Source organism: Xyrauchen texanus, chromosome 16 (genome assembly GCF_025860055.1).
Source record: "Xyrauchen texanus isolate HMW12.3.18 chromosome 16, RBS_HiC_50CHRs, whole genome shotgun sequence".
Lineage (NCBI taxonomy): Eukaryota > Metazoa > Chordata > Actinopteri > Cypriniformes > Catostomidae > Xyrauchen > Xyrauchen texanus.
In genome coordinates this window covers 15,854,404-15,871,668 of record NC_068291.1, presented here as the reverse complement: position 1 = coordinate 15,871,668, position 17,265 = coordinate 15,854,404, and the positions used below count along the sequence as shown (strand labels likewise).

General features: G+C 39.0%; 1 protein-coding gene across 1 annotated transcript in view; it reads left to right on the top strand.

Moving 5' to 3' along the window:
• LOC127657027 (pleckstrin homology domain-containing family H member 1-like) overlaps window positions 1–10,600 on the top strand; it is a 72,493-nt gene extending 61,893 nt beyond the window's left edge. Inside the window, exons 20-30 of the mRNA XM_052145666.1 lie at window positions 781–957; window positions 1,053–1,150; window positions 2,682–2,859; window positions 3,423–3,578; window positions 3,685–3,782; window positions 4,111–4,252; window positions 4,343–4,482; window positions 5,593–5,722; window positions 5,873–5,956; window positions 7,702–7,848; window positions 8,416–10,600. Coding sequence (XP_052001626.1) covers window positions 781–957; window positions 1,053–1,150; window positions 2,682–2,859; window positions 3,423–3,578; window positions 3,685–3,782; window positions 4,111–4,252; window positions 4,343–4,482; window positions 5,593–5,722; window positions 5,873–5,956; window positions 7,702–7,848; window positions 8,416–8,598 — 1,533 coding nt within the window. The 3' untranslated portion in view covers window positions 8,599–10,600. The remainder of the gene's footprint in view (window positions 1–780; window positions 958–1,052; window positions 1,151–2,681; window positions 2,860–3,422; window positions 3,579–3,684; window positions 3,783–4,110; window positions 4,253–4,342; window positions 4,483–5,592; window positions 5,723–5,872; window positions 5,957–7,701; window positions 7,849–8,415) is intronic.
• The last annotated feature ends 6,665 nt before the right edge of the window (window positions 10,601–17,265 follow it).

Sequence of the window (17,265 nt, the reverse complement as noted above, 5' to 3'; positions counted from 1 at the left end):
AAAAAAGTACTCAAAGTTTCTCCCTTAAAACAGTTGAGTGTGCTCTCAGCTCTCTGTGTGGGAAAAAGCCCCAGCGCTGTAATGTGCCTTTATCTGAGGACAGGTCTAAACGTTTCACTCTGGGTTCAAAGAGGATCACTGTCAGTGTTTAGAGAGATAGTCTTGTTCCACTCGCTCGTATTTCTCCTCCGGCTCCTATGTTTCTATGGAGAACCCCATTCCCCTGAGGTTTGCAGACATTATGCCCTATTTACAGTTCAATGGTTTATCCTCAGGAGCTAGCATCATGCTTAGCTCTCAATATACTTTGAAGATCAGAAGGGTTTTTTAGGTAGTCATTTGATACTGAAAGAAAATGCCTCTTTCTCTGAAGTAATGAATGGGGGGTTTAAAGCTACATCCTGACTTGTTTAATTTGCAATGTAAGAATTTCTGTAAGAACAAAAATGGAATGTTAATAAGAAAGTCTAGCATGTTGTTGCATGCGCTGTCTGCATGACCCGACCACAGAACCATTTGTGTGTGGCAATGTGTCGTGTGAGGGAAACGCCATCTGGTGGCCATTTAGCATTTATCAGAGTGAGGATATGCAAATATTTAGTGGTGTTCTTTAATTACATTTACAGAACAGGGCAGAACTGTGGTGCAGTGACACCTGAGCTCATTTCTCTTTCTTTCCCATTACTTTCATGCATTTTCTCGACTGCCCTATTTAATAGAGGCATAAAAAGCCACAAAAGCTCAATTCTAATGATTTCTGTTCTTCGTTTCACCCGGCAGTCGTGTCAGCTCTTCATCAATGTGCTGGTGGAGTCTCCCTCCATTGACTACCACACCTCGCTGGCCCAGAATGCACTGCAGGTGTGCCTAACACATCCAGAGCTGCAAAACGAGATGTACTGTCAGCTGATCAAACAGACCAACTGCCGCACACCACACAACTACGCCCTCACACAGGTCAGTGACATACCAACACACACACATGGCACTATATCATCATATTAAGTATGTACAGTATGTGACTATAGACAATCTCTTTCTCTCTCTTTTAGTGCTGGCAGCTGTTATCATTGTGTGTGGCTCTCTTCCTGCCCCAGCATCACTTTTTGTGGTACCTGAGACAGTACCTGCTGCGGAACGCAGATCCCAGGTCACAAACCTGCTCACTCTGTGTAGTGACATTTATTCATGCATATTGAACTACAGTATATTCAAATGTACTCGCTCTAAGATTGACTCTCCCTTAAGGTGTCATATTTACCTTCGATTGGCGAAATTCCGCGGGAAGTACAGTCATCTCAATGGGAATCCGTGCAATGATTAATTTGCGCAATGGACTTCTGGTGACTTGAATTTCCCTTGGAGTTTTGTGTGGCATTCAAGTTTGGTGAACTTTGACAGACGTATTCACCGTGTTAACCAATAGGAAGACGCTTGGTTTGGCAGTGACCTCCGTGTGTGTGTGATGCTTCGTATGCAGCTACAATGAATATTCACAATGGACAAGAACATCATTTTAGTGGGGAGCTTCTATTTAACTTCACTCTCCCAGAGTTAAAAGTGCAGCATTAAAAAGCTGTTGCTTGGCAATTAATTTTATGCTGGTTTCACACACGCTCAACATCCGCCCCCACCGCCTTCCCCTGTGGAAATGTGACCGTGCCTTTACCAAGTCTAATTCCTGCTTATTATATTTGTATCTTAGAATGAAATCAATTAAAATACTCTGCAGAACATGACTTTTGGAAAATAAGAAATAAGGATATGAAAGGATCATTTGAAGGATATATGAAGTCTGTTTGTCCATACAATTTGTAATGAATTAGCTCCAGTCGAGTCTAAAGGAGCCATGTGCAGAAATGTATTTAGGACTATAGCATAAATCAGTATCCAGTAAGGCAGGCAAAAGTGCAAAATCACAATCCAAGAGAGTAATAAACAAAAAAATGGAAGGGTCAAAATATCCAGAAAAGGGCAATACAACAACACTCAGAGTTGCTAGGTAAATTGGCAATACTTGCAATGTTTTCAAGGAAGAGACTATTTAAACTTACAGGAAGTACATGCACAGGTGAACAACATAGAGTAATCAGTTCTAGACATTAGGAGATGCTTCCCTCTGGTGATGAGTGCTTGAAAAAACGAGTGTAGATGTTACACAGTGCAAGTCAATGGGGTTCAAAACTTTCAAGCTCCAAAAAGGAGCATCAAAGGCAGCATGGTATTCCATATGACTCGAGTGGTTTAATCCATGTCTTCTGAAGCGATACAAACGAGTCTCCTTGGCGCAATCATGATTTGAAGTTTGATTACACTTGGGAATGTATGTAAAAACAGACATCAAACAGTATATCAGAATATAGGAGAAGAAAGTAAGTCATACAAGTTTGAGACGGCATAATGGTGAGTAAATGATGAGAGAATTTTCATTTTTGGGTGAACTATTCCTTTAAAATAAGTGAAAAAATCTGCCAATGGAACAATATTAAAGCTCTTGGAAAGACTTCTTAAAGGTGCACACAGTAACATTTCAGTTTATGTTCATTGCCACCTAGCACCATAGATGCAGCATCAAACAAAAACAGAAGTTCTTAATTATCTATGTCATTTTAAATATGATTTAAAATGATTAATCATTGGTCATAAGATCTCATCACACTTGTGTGTGTGTTTGCTCACAGGAGTGAGGTGGGGAAGTATGCAGTGTACTGTCAACGGTCAGTAGAAAGAACTTTGCAAAATGGAGAGAGAGAGGCCAAGCCTTCGCGAATGGAGGTCCTATCTATTCTGCTGCGAAACCCTTACCATCATTCCCTACCCTTCAGCATACCTGTTCACTTCATGAACAACACTTATGAGGTACACACACACACACACACACACACACACACACACACACACACACACACACACACACACACACACACACACACTAACCATTAACAAACAAAAAGATACACACATAAACTCAAAACTAACTAGTGTCAAACCAATGATCTGACCCTTATGATAAGTACTAAGGTGACACAATGGTACTCTGATATAACATGGTACTGAATCATTTATATACTGGTATTTACATAGTACTCCAAGGTACTTCAGAGAACAACATGGTACAGTATTACCATGGTACCATGTCCAAAAAGCATAATAGCACTATGGTAGCCTACTGTTTGGCACTTATTTGCTAGTGGGGATCTTAATACAATAACACACAAAATTTGGTATTCTGTAGCTCAACTGGTAGAGCGAAGTGTTTGAAACACCATGGTCACATTCCTGTAAACCTTGTTAAACCACTGTCACTTTTGATAAAACATCTGACAAATGGATAAATGTAAATGCAAACAGTTTTACAATGGTAGGATAGTCTTTTATAATATTGTCATCTCTTCCTATCAGCATCAATCTCTTTTCTGTAGGTTGTAGGTTTTGATGGTTCCACAACAGTGGAGGAGTTCCTAAACACACTGAACCAGAGGGCAGGCATGAGGAAGCCCCAGATTTCAGGCTTCGCTCTCTTCACTGATGACCCCTCTGGCAAAGACCTGGAGCACTGCCTGCAGCCCAGCAATAAAGTATAGCATTTTACTCTTTATCATTATATCAGTCTGTATTCCTTTGTTTTGTGAAGCAAAAAAATGGTGGATTGAGTTTTTATAGACATTTATACTTCTGGTGCAGATTTGTGACGTGATCTCCAAGTGGGAACAAGCGCTGAAAGAACTTCATCCTGGAAAATATGAAGGAACACGGATTGTCCGCCTGACTTACAAAAGCAGGTACCACTTAGATACCAAATGGGGACAGTATCTAGTTTTTCTAGTGTTTAGGAATAATATTTGTTATTACTTTACCGTGACTGAGTGGGCAAAGTTGCTAGATGATAACATGGTCAGTTATATGTGCTCACGGTTGTGACATCAATACCATGATGATTTTTGAATGACCAATTTCTATAAAAGGTCTATTTGTTCTGAGGAGCTTTGTGAATGTTATACATTTGTGATTGTATTTTAGAATGTATGTGAATGTCTTAAAAAAAAGGGAAAGCTATTCAGCAAACTTTATTAATAATAAGGATATGACAGTATTCATTCCTCTGTTTAGGCTGTGCTTCCGAGCTCAGGCTAAGGGCGAGACTGAGCGAGAGCGCCTCCTGCTGGCTTATCAAGTAAATGATGAGGTACGACAAGGGCATTTCCCTGTCAGTAAGGAACTGGGCCTGGAAGTGGCTGCGTTAATGGCACAGGTGTGTGTTAATAGAGAGTGAGTGTATATGTGGGTGAATGGATCCGAAGTGCTGAGTCATAAACACAGCTAAATCACATTTGTCTTTTAGGTTGAGCATGGTGACCTTGACCGCCCAGCAATGTCTCCCACTGGTTCTCCTCAGCCAAAGACCCAACAGATCCTACTGCAGGTACTGGAGCGTTTTTACCCTAAACGCTACAAGCAGGAATGCAACATGGAGCAGCTCAGGTATACTCACATCTGATTTACTGTATTAAAACCACTTTCATAACTAAGAAAAATTACTAAACCTGTAATATACAAATTATATGTATTGTGAATGGACAGTTCCGTTGATGACTAATGTATCTTATGCAGGATATTCCATTTATTATATGATATTATATTATATTATATTATATGGATCAAATGGGAAGATTCAATTTATATCAAGCATTATTGATAAAAATAAACTTTTTTTTTTGCTTAAGTTTAAAATCTTACAAATATTCAGTTCAGTCTCTACTGCACACATGCTGGGTCTTTCTCGTAGTTTTGTTTTTGACACTGGCTGAGATGACAGTGAGTGAACATTTTCGGTCGATGCGAAGAGGCAGCTTGCTTGAGCTCTCCCACACCTGGCTCACTACTTGCGGTTGAAGTCTCCATTCTCTGTACTGTAAATCCACTCCCGTGTTTATTATACCATACAACCCCCCCCCCCCCCTCCTTTCCAGGGATGGGAGGGAGACAAGGGGAGGGAAAAACAACAACAAAAAGAGAAGGAAAGGCCAACACGGAGCGACAGCAGGAGAGAGAGAGAGGAGAGAGAGAAAAAAACGTAGTTGCCGGTTCTCTGATACACCGTAGCCTTGTCCTCGGTCACCCCACCACTCTCTAGTGGATGACAGCCACTCCTCCCTGGGGGGATCGGAGGCAGTCGTCCGGCCCCTGGCGGACAAAATGCCCCACCCCCAGCAGTGCTCAAGGCAATGAGCCCCTCCCGCTCGCGGACGGCAGTCTTATCTTAGAACCCACCACGTTTTAGCAGCCAGTAGGGGTCTCCTCCACCCCTGGCAGCGGCCCGACCGCTGAGGTAGGGAGCCGCTCCTCCCCTCGCAATCCGAAGTCGTTCCTCCACTCTAAGGTGGCCGGACTGCCTCTGGCTGCCTTTATCCCTCTCGTGGGCTTAATTAGCCGTCATCACGGCCCGGTCCCACCCTTTTCCACAATTATATTAAATGGCTCTCAAATACTTGACTGATTCTGAATAAAATGGCTGCTAAACTGTATAATTGAATGTTGACCCAGGCAACTGATTTCATATTATATTATATTTATATGGTAACTGTCCAACAGGGACCTTGCTGAGCGTTTGGCCACTAAGTGGTCTGTCCTGCGTGGGTGCACAGCCTCAGAATGTGTAAGAATCTATCTGACGGTGGCCCGCAAATGGGCTCTGTCTGGGGCCAAACTGTTCAGTGCCAAGGTGAGTTCAGATGTACATGAGGCAACAGAGTTTCCTTAGCTGCTGTCAAAATGAGCTGCTTTTCTACATAACCTTAACAACATAAAAAGATTTTCAGATGTATGTTTTCACAAGACCTTCTCCATTTACTCCCACTCTTTTGGTGTGCAGCCATTGCCTCCCTCTTCATTGGAGCAGATTCAGGTGTGGCTGGCGGTTAATGAAGATGGGCTTAGTATTTTGGACTACACCATGGTGAGTTCGTGAGGATATGGATGCATATTTAAAGTTTCTGAAAGTGGCAAATACTGCATTAAAAGGATATTCTGGGTTATTTACAATTAAATGGGATTGTTCACACAAAAATTGGGAAAACGGTTTTGTCCCAAAAAAAATTGAATATCCACACGCTGGGTTGAGCTGCTTGACCGGGATAGCCCGGGACGGCAGCTGGTTACCATCATACAGATACCCCTCTGTACCCTTGCCCATCTGCTGTGAAGGCCAGTCAGTGGACAGCTTGGCCGCCGTCTGCACATTTAATTTGCTTCGTTTCCACCATCTAGTCATGGCTATCAACTGGCCAGCCATGACCAATAGCCTCGGACCTCAAGCTGCGAGACAATAATCGATTTGCAGAAACACTGGAAGTGACAGTGGGAACGCAACTGGCCCTGGGACTACTTTATCATTGCTGTGATTGGTCTGTCAACTGACAGACATGGTGTTATTGGAGCTTCCAGGATTCTTCACAACTGAGGCGATACCGTGATACTCATAGTGAAATACCAAACAAATAATGCTATTATAGTAAGATCTACCGTGCACAATTTAAATATTCATTGTAGGTTATAAATCATTTGGAAATGTTCATTGAAGCGCAGCAATAAAAAGGGTTTCTTTACAAACTGTAGCGCCTTCTTGTGGATGCTTAGTGCATTTACTCTCTGCCCTGTTCTTTGGCTTCAAGAACTATATAATATATATCTAGCACTGAGAGGGCCGCATAGGCAGGTTTAAAATGTTTATTTACCTGGCAGTTTCCAAAAGCCATTGCCCTGCAAGCTTTCGCAATTGACTATTTGCTTCCTTACTTATCCTCTCCTTGCTCTGTGCATGAATAAACAGGGTCAGTGCAGACTATAATTTTCTACAGCTCTTGCTCTTCCATGTCATTTTTGGTTTAACTTCCCATCCATTCATTATTTTCACCACCTCACTGTAAAATTCTTAAAGGAATAATCCAGGTTCAATCATGTTATGCTCAATTGACAGCATTTGTGGCACAATGTTGATTACAACACCAATTTATTTAGACTCGTACCTCATTTTATATATATATATATAAAAAAAAAGCCAAAATCTGGGTTACAGTGAGGATGTGAATGGGGCAAATCCATAAACATTAAATACTTGCTGTTTCAAAAGTATTGACACAAAATGTTAACAATATGTGTGTTAACGTGATTTTAGTATGACAAAATTGCTTGCTAATCTTTTCTGTGTAAAGTTATATCCAATTTTACAATTTGTTGCCATACAGCGTAAATGCCGTAAACACTAAAACCTTAAAACGACTGCAAAAAGGAAGATTTAAACAACTTTACAGCTCAAATAACACATATGTTTTAACAGAAGAATAATGCAAGTGCTTTTGTAAAATTATGAGCTTCACATTTCTGTGTTTAAACTTTCCAAAAATTGACCCACTTGACGTCCATTGTAAGTGCCTCACTGTTACCTCAATTTTTGCTTTTTTTGAAAAACAGGCCAAAATAACTTTTTGTGATAATCAGCATTATGCCACAAATGCTGTAGACTGAGTTTAACTTGTATTGAACCCGGAATGTTCCTTTTAAAGGGAAAAGAAAACATAACCCTATTGCTTTCTGTAAATGTAACTTCTAGGAACTAAAATAATTTGGAAATGATTTCCATATTTGTTTTCCTTGCTATGGGAGATTTATTAGTTTGTGTGTGTGCTGTTTGTTTCTTCTTAGCACCCGGTAGCCACGTATCCATACCAGTCAGTCATTACCTTTGGAGGCTGCAAGGAGGACTTCATGGTTGTGGTCAGCCAGATTAAAGACCAGGCTTTGGGCAAGAAGATTGTGGATAAACTTTTATTTGCAATGGCTAAACCAAAGGCAAGGCATGCTGGATTACAAAAGGCAAAACGCAGTTTAACTGCATTTCCAAATGTGGTTGGTAAAGAGCACTGAATTCTGATATACCAGGGTGCTATTATGATTACGTTTTATTAGCTATCTTAGATATCTGATCTTGTGTTTGTATAAGTGAAATCAGAACTTTAAAAACTGCTTTAAGGCCAAGTTAAACTCCTACTCCCTCCATCTGCAACCACCTATCTGGATGACATCTGATGGTAAAAGCAGGTTTCTGGATATTCATTGAGGGTTTCTGACTTACTCTACTGCCATACAGTATTACATTAAACAGGAAGCGCTAATAAGCTCCTTCGTGTTAGTTTGAGCGGGATCATTTCCCCGCCTGTCTGTGGGTAATTTCTTTAGCCTTTAAAAGGGATAGTTCACCCAAAAATTGAAATTCTGTCATCATTTACTCACCCTCATTTTGTTGAAAACCTGACATGATTCTTTCATGAAACACAAAAGGAAATATTAGGCAGAATGACAGCCTCAGTTCACAATTCACTTTAATTCTATATCTCTTTCTCTCTTTCAATGCTTTAGATCCTGGAACTGACTCTTCTCATGGCTAGTTATATTAACTACTGCAGCTCCAGCTTACCAGGGGCTGGCAACCAGACACAAGGCTCTGCACTGGGGCCTCAAGGAGACAGGAAGTTGTGGGACATAGACAGCAGACACTTCCCCTCAATGACATACACTACTAAAGGCCCTACTCTTCTTTAAGAGTCTGGACACATTGGTTACCCTTCGCATAGTCTACATTCACAAATAGAAATGTGCACTTCAAACTCTTTTGATCTGAAATAATTGTGACACTTTACAATAAGGTTCCATTCGTTAACATTAGTTAATGCATTAGGTATCATGAACTAACAATTAACTATATGTATTTACAGCATTTATTAATCTTTGTTCATGCTAGGTAATACAGATATAATTGTTCATTGTTAGTTCATGTAGTTCATAGTGCATTAACTAATGTTAGCATATGCAACTTTTGATTTAAAAAATGTATTGCTATACGGTATGTTGAAATTAATATTAACGAAGATTAATAAATGCTGTAAAAGTATTGTTCATTGTTAGTTCAAGTTAACTAATGATGTTAACTAATGTTAACAAATGGAACCTTATTGTAAAGTGTTACCAAATAATGTAATTATGGATATGATTGAAACTTATTGTGTCGGAAAGATCTAGCCATAAATAGGGAGTTATTTATTATGTGAAGAGGTCAACTACTTGCATACTGATCAAAGTCCAAAGTAATGAAAATAAATCACAAGCGGGGTTTACAAATGAGCCTTATTGTAAGATCACCCACAGAGTCAGTACAGCTCCAACTTACAAAAAAGTTGGAGCTAATTTTTAAAGCATTAGCGCTTTTAGACCTAAAGTCACGGTTAGAAATGTTAATTTGTGCATTACATTTCTTACATGTCATCCTATTACAATTTTTATGTCTGTTTTTACTTTTTTTTATTTCGTTTTTATAAGTTAAGAGTTTTTTATCTATGTTTGTGCGGGACATTTCCACTGTTTCACGGTACATTATTTCATGGTACTGCCAGTAATTTGAACTGCCTATGTTGAGATTAATTTACGGCATACTTTTTCTGGATTGGTAAAGACAGACCAATCATCATCTCTGGCACATTTAATGTCTACCTACAATCTAGGTTACCAGTATACAGTATAAAGGACAATCCTCCATGGCAAACTTTTCTTTATAGCTTTCTCTTTCCAACTGAGGCTGGTTTAATGTTAGAAAATAACCACTTGGACAGGTGGAGGCACAGAACTGTACTGACGTCTAGTGGTAGATTGACAGGGTTGGCAAATTTCCATTTATTGCATTGAGTTTTTTTTTCTCCTTCTTTCCAAGCAGGAAATAACAGCTAAGTGAATTTATAGTTCTCTCTCATATGGTACGTGTTATTTTTCTGTTGCACAACCAAACATAATGCTTAATCTGAGCCAAACTGTTAATCTGTCTCCAAAAAAAAAAACTAAGTTCTAGTTTTAAATGGTTAGTTAGAAGTTCATATTTGCTCGATAGCCATTGTCTTGCTTCTGTTAAAATTCATGGAATGGCCCATGCCTTCCTGAACACAATATTAATATATGCAGGAATATATATTTATTCTCAAATTGTTACCTTGAGAATTGTTGTTGCCATGATTATGATTTCATGACCTATGCCTTTTTTCACATTTTTAAAAAATTAGATGTTATATTTACAACATAAAGACATTGCTTTTTTCCAACCATAGAAAATAACTCTTTTTCATGAATCACAATAACTGCCATGTTAACTATCCTGCAAGAGCACAATGTCGTGCAAATTATAATGATAAAAACCAACAGATCATTTACAAAGTTGGTAAAAAAAACACACACACTGCTCTCTTGATGAAGCAGTACATGGACACGCCATTGTGGGTATTAGTTTTGAAAAAGAGCCATAATAACGATACAAGTCACTTGAATTGTTCTATGAATCAGAACCACTGTTTCTGTATTTGAATATTTATTTTGTCATTTTGTGTTTAAAACATTGCATTTTTAGTGTAACCAACTTGTTTTAATTTAGTCAGGTTTAGTTTTTTCTAGAAACCTTGAAATGTTTCTGAATGGCTTGGGAAAAATGTCACTTCTTTACAGCTAAAGTAGGCCATAAATGTTGCGGTGCAGGCATAAAGAGATGGTGCACTACATGCATAGGGAGATGACAGTGAAAATAAAAAGTTAATTTTACTGCTGTTTTCTCTTTTTCATTTTCTATCTGAGTTTTAGTATGTAATGAAGAACTTCTAATTTCAAGGGTAAGCTCAATGTTTAACATTTACAATTTCAGCATGGGAGTAAATTATGTTACCCTTATACACACAATGATTATTAATTTAAATTCCTTCATTTATATTAAAGGTGATTTATGGATAATTTTCTTTTAGTGGCAAACCTGTCTCATTGTGCCCTTGGCAGTTATTGTCAGGGATTTTGTAAGGTCTCAGACACATTTTCTTACAGAGCAGTTTGTTTAGTTTCACTTATTCTTATATTGCAGAAAAATGGATTAATAACTGAAAACGTTGACACAATTACTGGCCACCGTGTACGTTTTATAGACGGGGTGGGGTTTTCACTGCTCTCTCACTCCAGGCAGGTCAAAGTGCTAATGGCATTTTCCTGCCAATAGCTTGCTATAAATTATGCTGTTCTATGCTGTTCTAAGCTAATACATTAATATGCTCCCTACTCAGCCAGTCTCTTTCTAAGCAACTTCTAATATTGAATTTGTTTTTCATTGTTTCCATCTGCAGAAAAAAGAATTCCGTCTTAAAACATGGTTTGGAGGAATCCCAGACTCTCTTAAGGATTTACTGTATTTTTATGTTTTTCTTAACATTTTAAATGACAGCTTTTATTTTATGAGCCACCAAGTTAACTATTTAAGCTCGGTGAGATGTTTTTAAAAAGGCATATTTCACAAAAAAATTTGTTCTGAGAATGTTTTTATTTGAAACAAAACATAATGACGTTCTTGAAAAGCTGAATTCCATCAATGTAAACATCCGTTAAACGGCTGTCAAAAATAATCGCTCTGTTGATGTTTCATTTGACGTCACTGGATGACCGTGCCGCCATGTTTGTGACCAAAATACCATATCCCTTCATTATGCTGCTCTTTGGGATGCGGCACAAGTCAGCTAAATTTTTGTTTCTGTTTATTAATCTTGAAAAAGGGAAACTGCTGTTTTATTACCAGAGCCTAAATGTAATTTTTCTTTCAATTAAGTTTGATCTTTTACGTGACACGGCTTCATTTCGCCTAGTAAAGCGGTGGTGAAGGGCATGCCAGTTATCTGTACACGTGTAAATTATCTTTATAACATCATACAGCAGATTTGGATATAATTAAACAGGAAATGAGCTTAGGATGATGCTATTCATAACATTTGTGGTCATGAAGTTGTTTGAGGGACTGGTTTTGGCAAATTTGAAGGACATTGCTGGACTCCATTCAGTTTGCTTACCGAGCAAACAGGTCAAGTCAAGCAAGTATATATATATATATATATATATATATATATATATATATATATATATATATATATATATATATACATATACAGTTAGTACAGTACACAATTAAACGAAACAACATTCCTCCAGGACCATGGTGCTACATAAAACAACAAAAAAACAACATAAAACAAACACAGAACTACGTGAGACTACACAGAACTAAATAAGACCTACACTACATAAAGTGCCCGTGTGCAAACAGTGCTAGACTGTACATTAACTGCTAAATGCAAAATGCAAAGGGAGTCGGATGGTTTTTAGTTTAGTGTGTGTGTGTGTCTGTGTGTTAGTCCAGTCTGTGAGTATTGAGGAGGAAGAAACTGTTACACAGTCCGGCTGTGAGAGCCGAATGCTTCGGTACCTTTTGCCAGTCAGGATGCTCTCGATAGTCCCTCTGTAGAATGTAGTGAGGATGGGTGGTGGGAGATGGGCTTTTCTCAGACTTCGCCGAAAGTTGAGATGCTGCTGGACTTTCTTGGTTATGGAGATGGTTTTGAGGGACCAGGTGAGGTTCTCCGCCAGGTGAATTGGTGAATTTGGTGCTCTTGATGATCTCCACAGAGGAGCCGTCAATGTTCAGCGGAGAGTGGTCGCTCCACGTTCTCCTTTAGTCAACAACCATCTCTTTTGTTTTGTCCAAATTCAGAGACACGCTGTTGGATATGCACCAGCCGCTGCACCTCCTCTCTGTATGCTGACTCGTCATTCTTGCTGATGAGACCCACCACGGTCATGTCGTGAGTCAGCAGAGAACAGCAGTGGACTGAGCACACAGCCCTGGGGGGCCCCAGTGCTCAGTGTGGTGGTGGTGGTGGAGATGCTGCTCCCAATCCAGACTGACTGAGGTCTCCCACTCAGGAAGTCCAGGATCCAGTTGCAGAGGGAGGTGTTCAGGCCCAGCAGGTTTAGCTTTCCAATCAGGTGCTGAGGAACGATTGTGTTGAATGCTGAACTGAAGTCTATGAACAGCTTTCGAATGTACGTTCGGGCCAGATGGGTGGTGGTGGGGATGGTGTCGTCTGAGGATGATGCTGTCAATATGGGACTGCATTATATCCTACAACACCTTGACCAACCTGACACTTATGCAAGGTTCCTATTTGGACTTCAGTTCAGCCTTCAATACCTTCATGCCGAATCTTCTCTCAAAAAAACTGACCCAGCTCTCCATGCCCACCCCAATCTGTCGATGGATCACCAGCTTTCTGACAGATAGGCAGCAGCTAGTGAGACTGGGGAAACTCACATCCGGGACTATCAGCACTGGTGCTCCTCAGGGATGCGTTCTCTCTCCACTGTTCTTCTCCCTGTACATGAATGACTGCACGGCAAAATACCCCACTGTCAAGCTCCTGAAGTTTCTGCCTCATCCGCGACAGTGACGAGTCTGCATACAGACGGGAGGTTGATCAGCTGGCTTTATGGTGTGGTCACAACAACCATGAGCTGAACAAGCTCAAAACAATGAAGATGATAGTGGACTTCAGGAGAAATATCCTGCCACCCCAGCACTGTGGCAGCAGTGGAGTCATTCAGGTTCCTGGGCTCTACCATCTCTCAGGACCTGAAGTGGGACACTCACATAGCCTCCAATGTGAAGAAGGCTCAGCAGAGGTTTTACTTCAAGTACAACCTCAGCAGTTAAGGCTCTGGGATATTGACCAATAGGTCTGGGGTTCAAGCCCCAGCACTGCCAAGATACCACTGTTGGGCCTTTGAGCAAGGCCCTTGACCCTATCTGCTCCAGGGGTGCTGTTTCATTTACATTTATTTACATTTATTCATTTGGCAGACGCTTTTATCCAAAGCGACTTACAAAAGAGGAAGAACATCAGCGAATCATCTTAGGGAGACAGTGGTACAAAAGTGCCATATTACAAAGTTTCACTATCATCAGAATAGTATACAAAACAGATTTAAGTGCAACAAGAAATGTAAATAATTTTAATTTTTTTTTTTTTTTAGTGACCGGTTAATTGCTTTTGGAAAAGGTGTGTTTTTAGCCGTTTTTTGAAGATAGAGAGTGAGTTAGCTTCCCGGATTGAGTTGGGAAGGTCATTCCACCACCGTGGTATGATGAAACTGAAAGTCCGGGAAAGTGTTTTGGTGCCTCTTTGTTTTGGTACGACAAGGCGACGTTCCTTAGCCGACCGCAGGCTTCTGGTGGGAACGAAGCTCTGCATAAATGTTTTTAGGTATGCTGGAGCAGACCCAGTGACTGTTTTGTATGCCAGCATCAGGGCCTTGAATTTAATACGTGCATGAACCGGCAGCCAGTGGAGAGAGACAAAGAGTGGTGTAACATGTGCTCTCTTAGGTTCATTAAAGACCAGACGTGCTGCTGCATTCTGGATCATTTGGAGAGGTCTAATAGCACATGCAGGGAGGCCTGCAATGAGAGCGTTACAGTAGTCCAGTCTAGTTATGACAAGGGACTGAACGAGCAGTTGTGCGGCATGTACAAAGAGGAAGGGTCTTATCTTCCTGATATTGTAGAGTGTAAATCTACATGATCTTGCAGTTTTTGAAATGTGGGCTGTGAAAATTAGCTCATCATCAATGGTTTTATGGCTGACCCTGCGTTCTGACCCCAGCTTAGTTGGGATATGCGAAAACAACTGAATTTCATTGGCTCTGTACCTGTACTCTGCACAGTGACATTAAAGTTTAATCTTAAAAGGACATGGAATGGCATATGTACATGTGCAAGTGGTAATGTTTATGCAATTTAGGGATGTATACAGTTATTTAATTAAATATGTAAATTTACATGTGTACATGAGATATGCATTTACATTATTGAACTATGGGGAGGAAGGAAGTACAACCTCTGTATGCAGACTAGTGGATGAGGCCGTTGACCGTGGTGTTGTCTGCAAACTTCAAGAGCTTGACAGAGGGGGCCTTTGTAGTGCAGTCATTATATAGACAGCAGCATTTTAACGTTTGTTATACACAATGTAAATACTAGTAAATACTACAAATTATGCATTCAAAATACAAAATTGTAATAAAATGTTTAATATGTGTGTAAACATGCATATATTTAAAGGGGCAATAATACATTATGACATATTTTAACTTAATCAAACACTTTAAATATAAAGGATTTAACAAATACACTCTTACCGCATGTACATATGGGTTTGGTGAAACTTGGCAAAGAGTTCAGGCTCACACTGCTATACTGTATCTTTTACAACTCCTCATCGGACTGATGAGGTGCGTTCCATTCAGAAGTGATCATGCTACACCCTATTTCCTTTAAAGACTTTACCCTCCATTGTGAGAGCTTCGAAGGGTTGAAAGGTAATTTGGTCATTTTATTGTAAATTCAGTTTGCATTGACCCTACTGCTTGGCTACCATTATTATTTTCCCATTGAAAAGCCCTGTGAAGGCATCATGTAAGTAAAAAAAAAAAAAGGGTAGATTATATTAACAGAATTTTTAAACAATCTAAGAGTCTGTTTTGAATGTTCATGATTTCAAACTTCAGCAGTCACACAAGCCCTAATCTGCTTTAAGATACTCTTTCTTTCTTTCTGTCTCTCACTGTAAGACCTGTACAAATTTCAAACTTCAAGCATTTAAAACTATTTCACATTTCAGACAAGGTTTTGTCAAACCAACATCATATGTTGTCTTGTCAAACTTTGTTTCTGGGTCAGTACTTTTGTACCACACAAAATAAAATATCAATATCTTCTTTTCCCAATCACATAAGTGCAGTTATTTTTTGTAATATCGGGGAGAAATTCAGTTATTGTAATGAATATTATAATAAATATTTTTATTTGACAGCACTTTTCATGCAAAACATAAAGCTTAACCCTATAAAGCCTAAAGTATGAAATAATAGTCAGAAAATTCAAAGGTCAAATTTTTTAAGTGGCTAAATTTATTTTAAATTAGAAACATGAAGGCAAAAGGGTCTTAAAAGCGGGCTGGGGACCCTCATGGTCACAGGGCCCTGTTAAGGTGACCTTGTATAAGCTGACAGCTGTGGGGGCCAAATATTCAAGCGTATATATCCATTTGTTTTTTAAATTTGAAATTTCCCTGGCTCGGTCTGTAATACACCTATGAGTGACCCCAAAAAGTGGACACTTAAGACATATACTTAATAATGTATGTAAAATGTATTTATGTCATTGCTTTACATAAAATATCCAACCAAGTATCATTTAATTTAAAGAAAGAGTGCACAAGCAGTTTTCAAGCAAAACATTTCACAAAAGAAGTTTTTTTATTTTAAAAGTGGTTTAAGTATTTGGACACTTTCTTGTCGACAAACTTAGTTGAATATGTCCATAGTTAATGTGATGAGCCATAACAAGTGTGTTACTTTGCAGGACACCTATGGCGTCATTTTTATATCACCAAAACTTGAATTTGAAAAAGCCTCTGAATTCATGATCTTGAAAAAAGACTGGGTGTAATTTGATGTTATCGAAATATGTTGCTGTTAATTTTTTATAGGGCTGTCTATTTAACGCGTTAATTCAGTGCGATTTTATTTTACAAAAAACAACGCAATAAAAAAATTTCCCCTGGACCATAATAAGGAAGATTCCTGAGAAATGCAAGCTTGTAGTACCACCTATTTACTCCAGAGGGCAGTAAGTGAAATTTCAGCTGTATGAGCAATGCACAGTTTATACAGTGTAGAAAACAACATTCAGCAGCAACAACACAAACATGAGTCACTTTTTTGCGTTCAAAACACTTGAAGGAGCGCAAACGCGAACTAAGGGATCTCAATATGTTTTTAAAGATTGAGTATTAAACTATATTTAACTTGACACAGTGACCGAAACATTTTATGTTTATGATGCAACACACTCGAGATGCTACACAAGCATGTCTGACGCTGGATTGAGATGGTACAAAATTTGGAAATTACCCCATAAATATATAATCACGAATAAAATCAAACTTATTTATAAGTACTACCTCACTAATTATTTTCTTGTAAAGAGATTTAATTGTGATGTCGATATATTCTGTACATTTTGTGGTCTGCAGGAGGAAACATTTTTTCATTTATTTTGGAGTTGTCCCTACTCGACTTGTTTTGGTCTGATTTCTGCCAGTTTGTTAGAGATCATATTATTCCCAGCTTTCAACTTTGTTTTGAAAATGTTTTTTTAGTTTTTGTTAGCTATGACATGTCTCTTCATAAGGAATATTATTTGATTAATGTTCTGCTTTTGTTGGCAAAGTTTAGTATTCATAAATGTAAGTATGGTGGTTATAAGCCATTAGTTTTAATTTTTAATTCAGAGGTTCAGCAAAACCG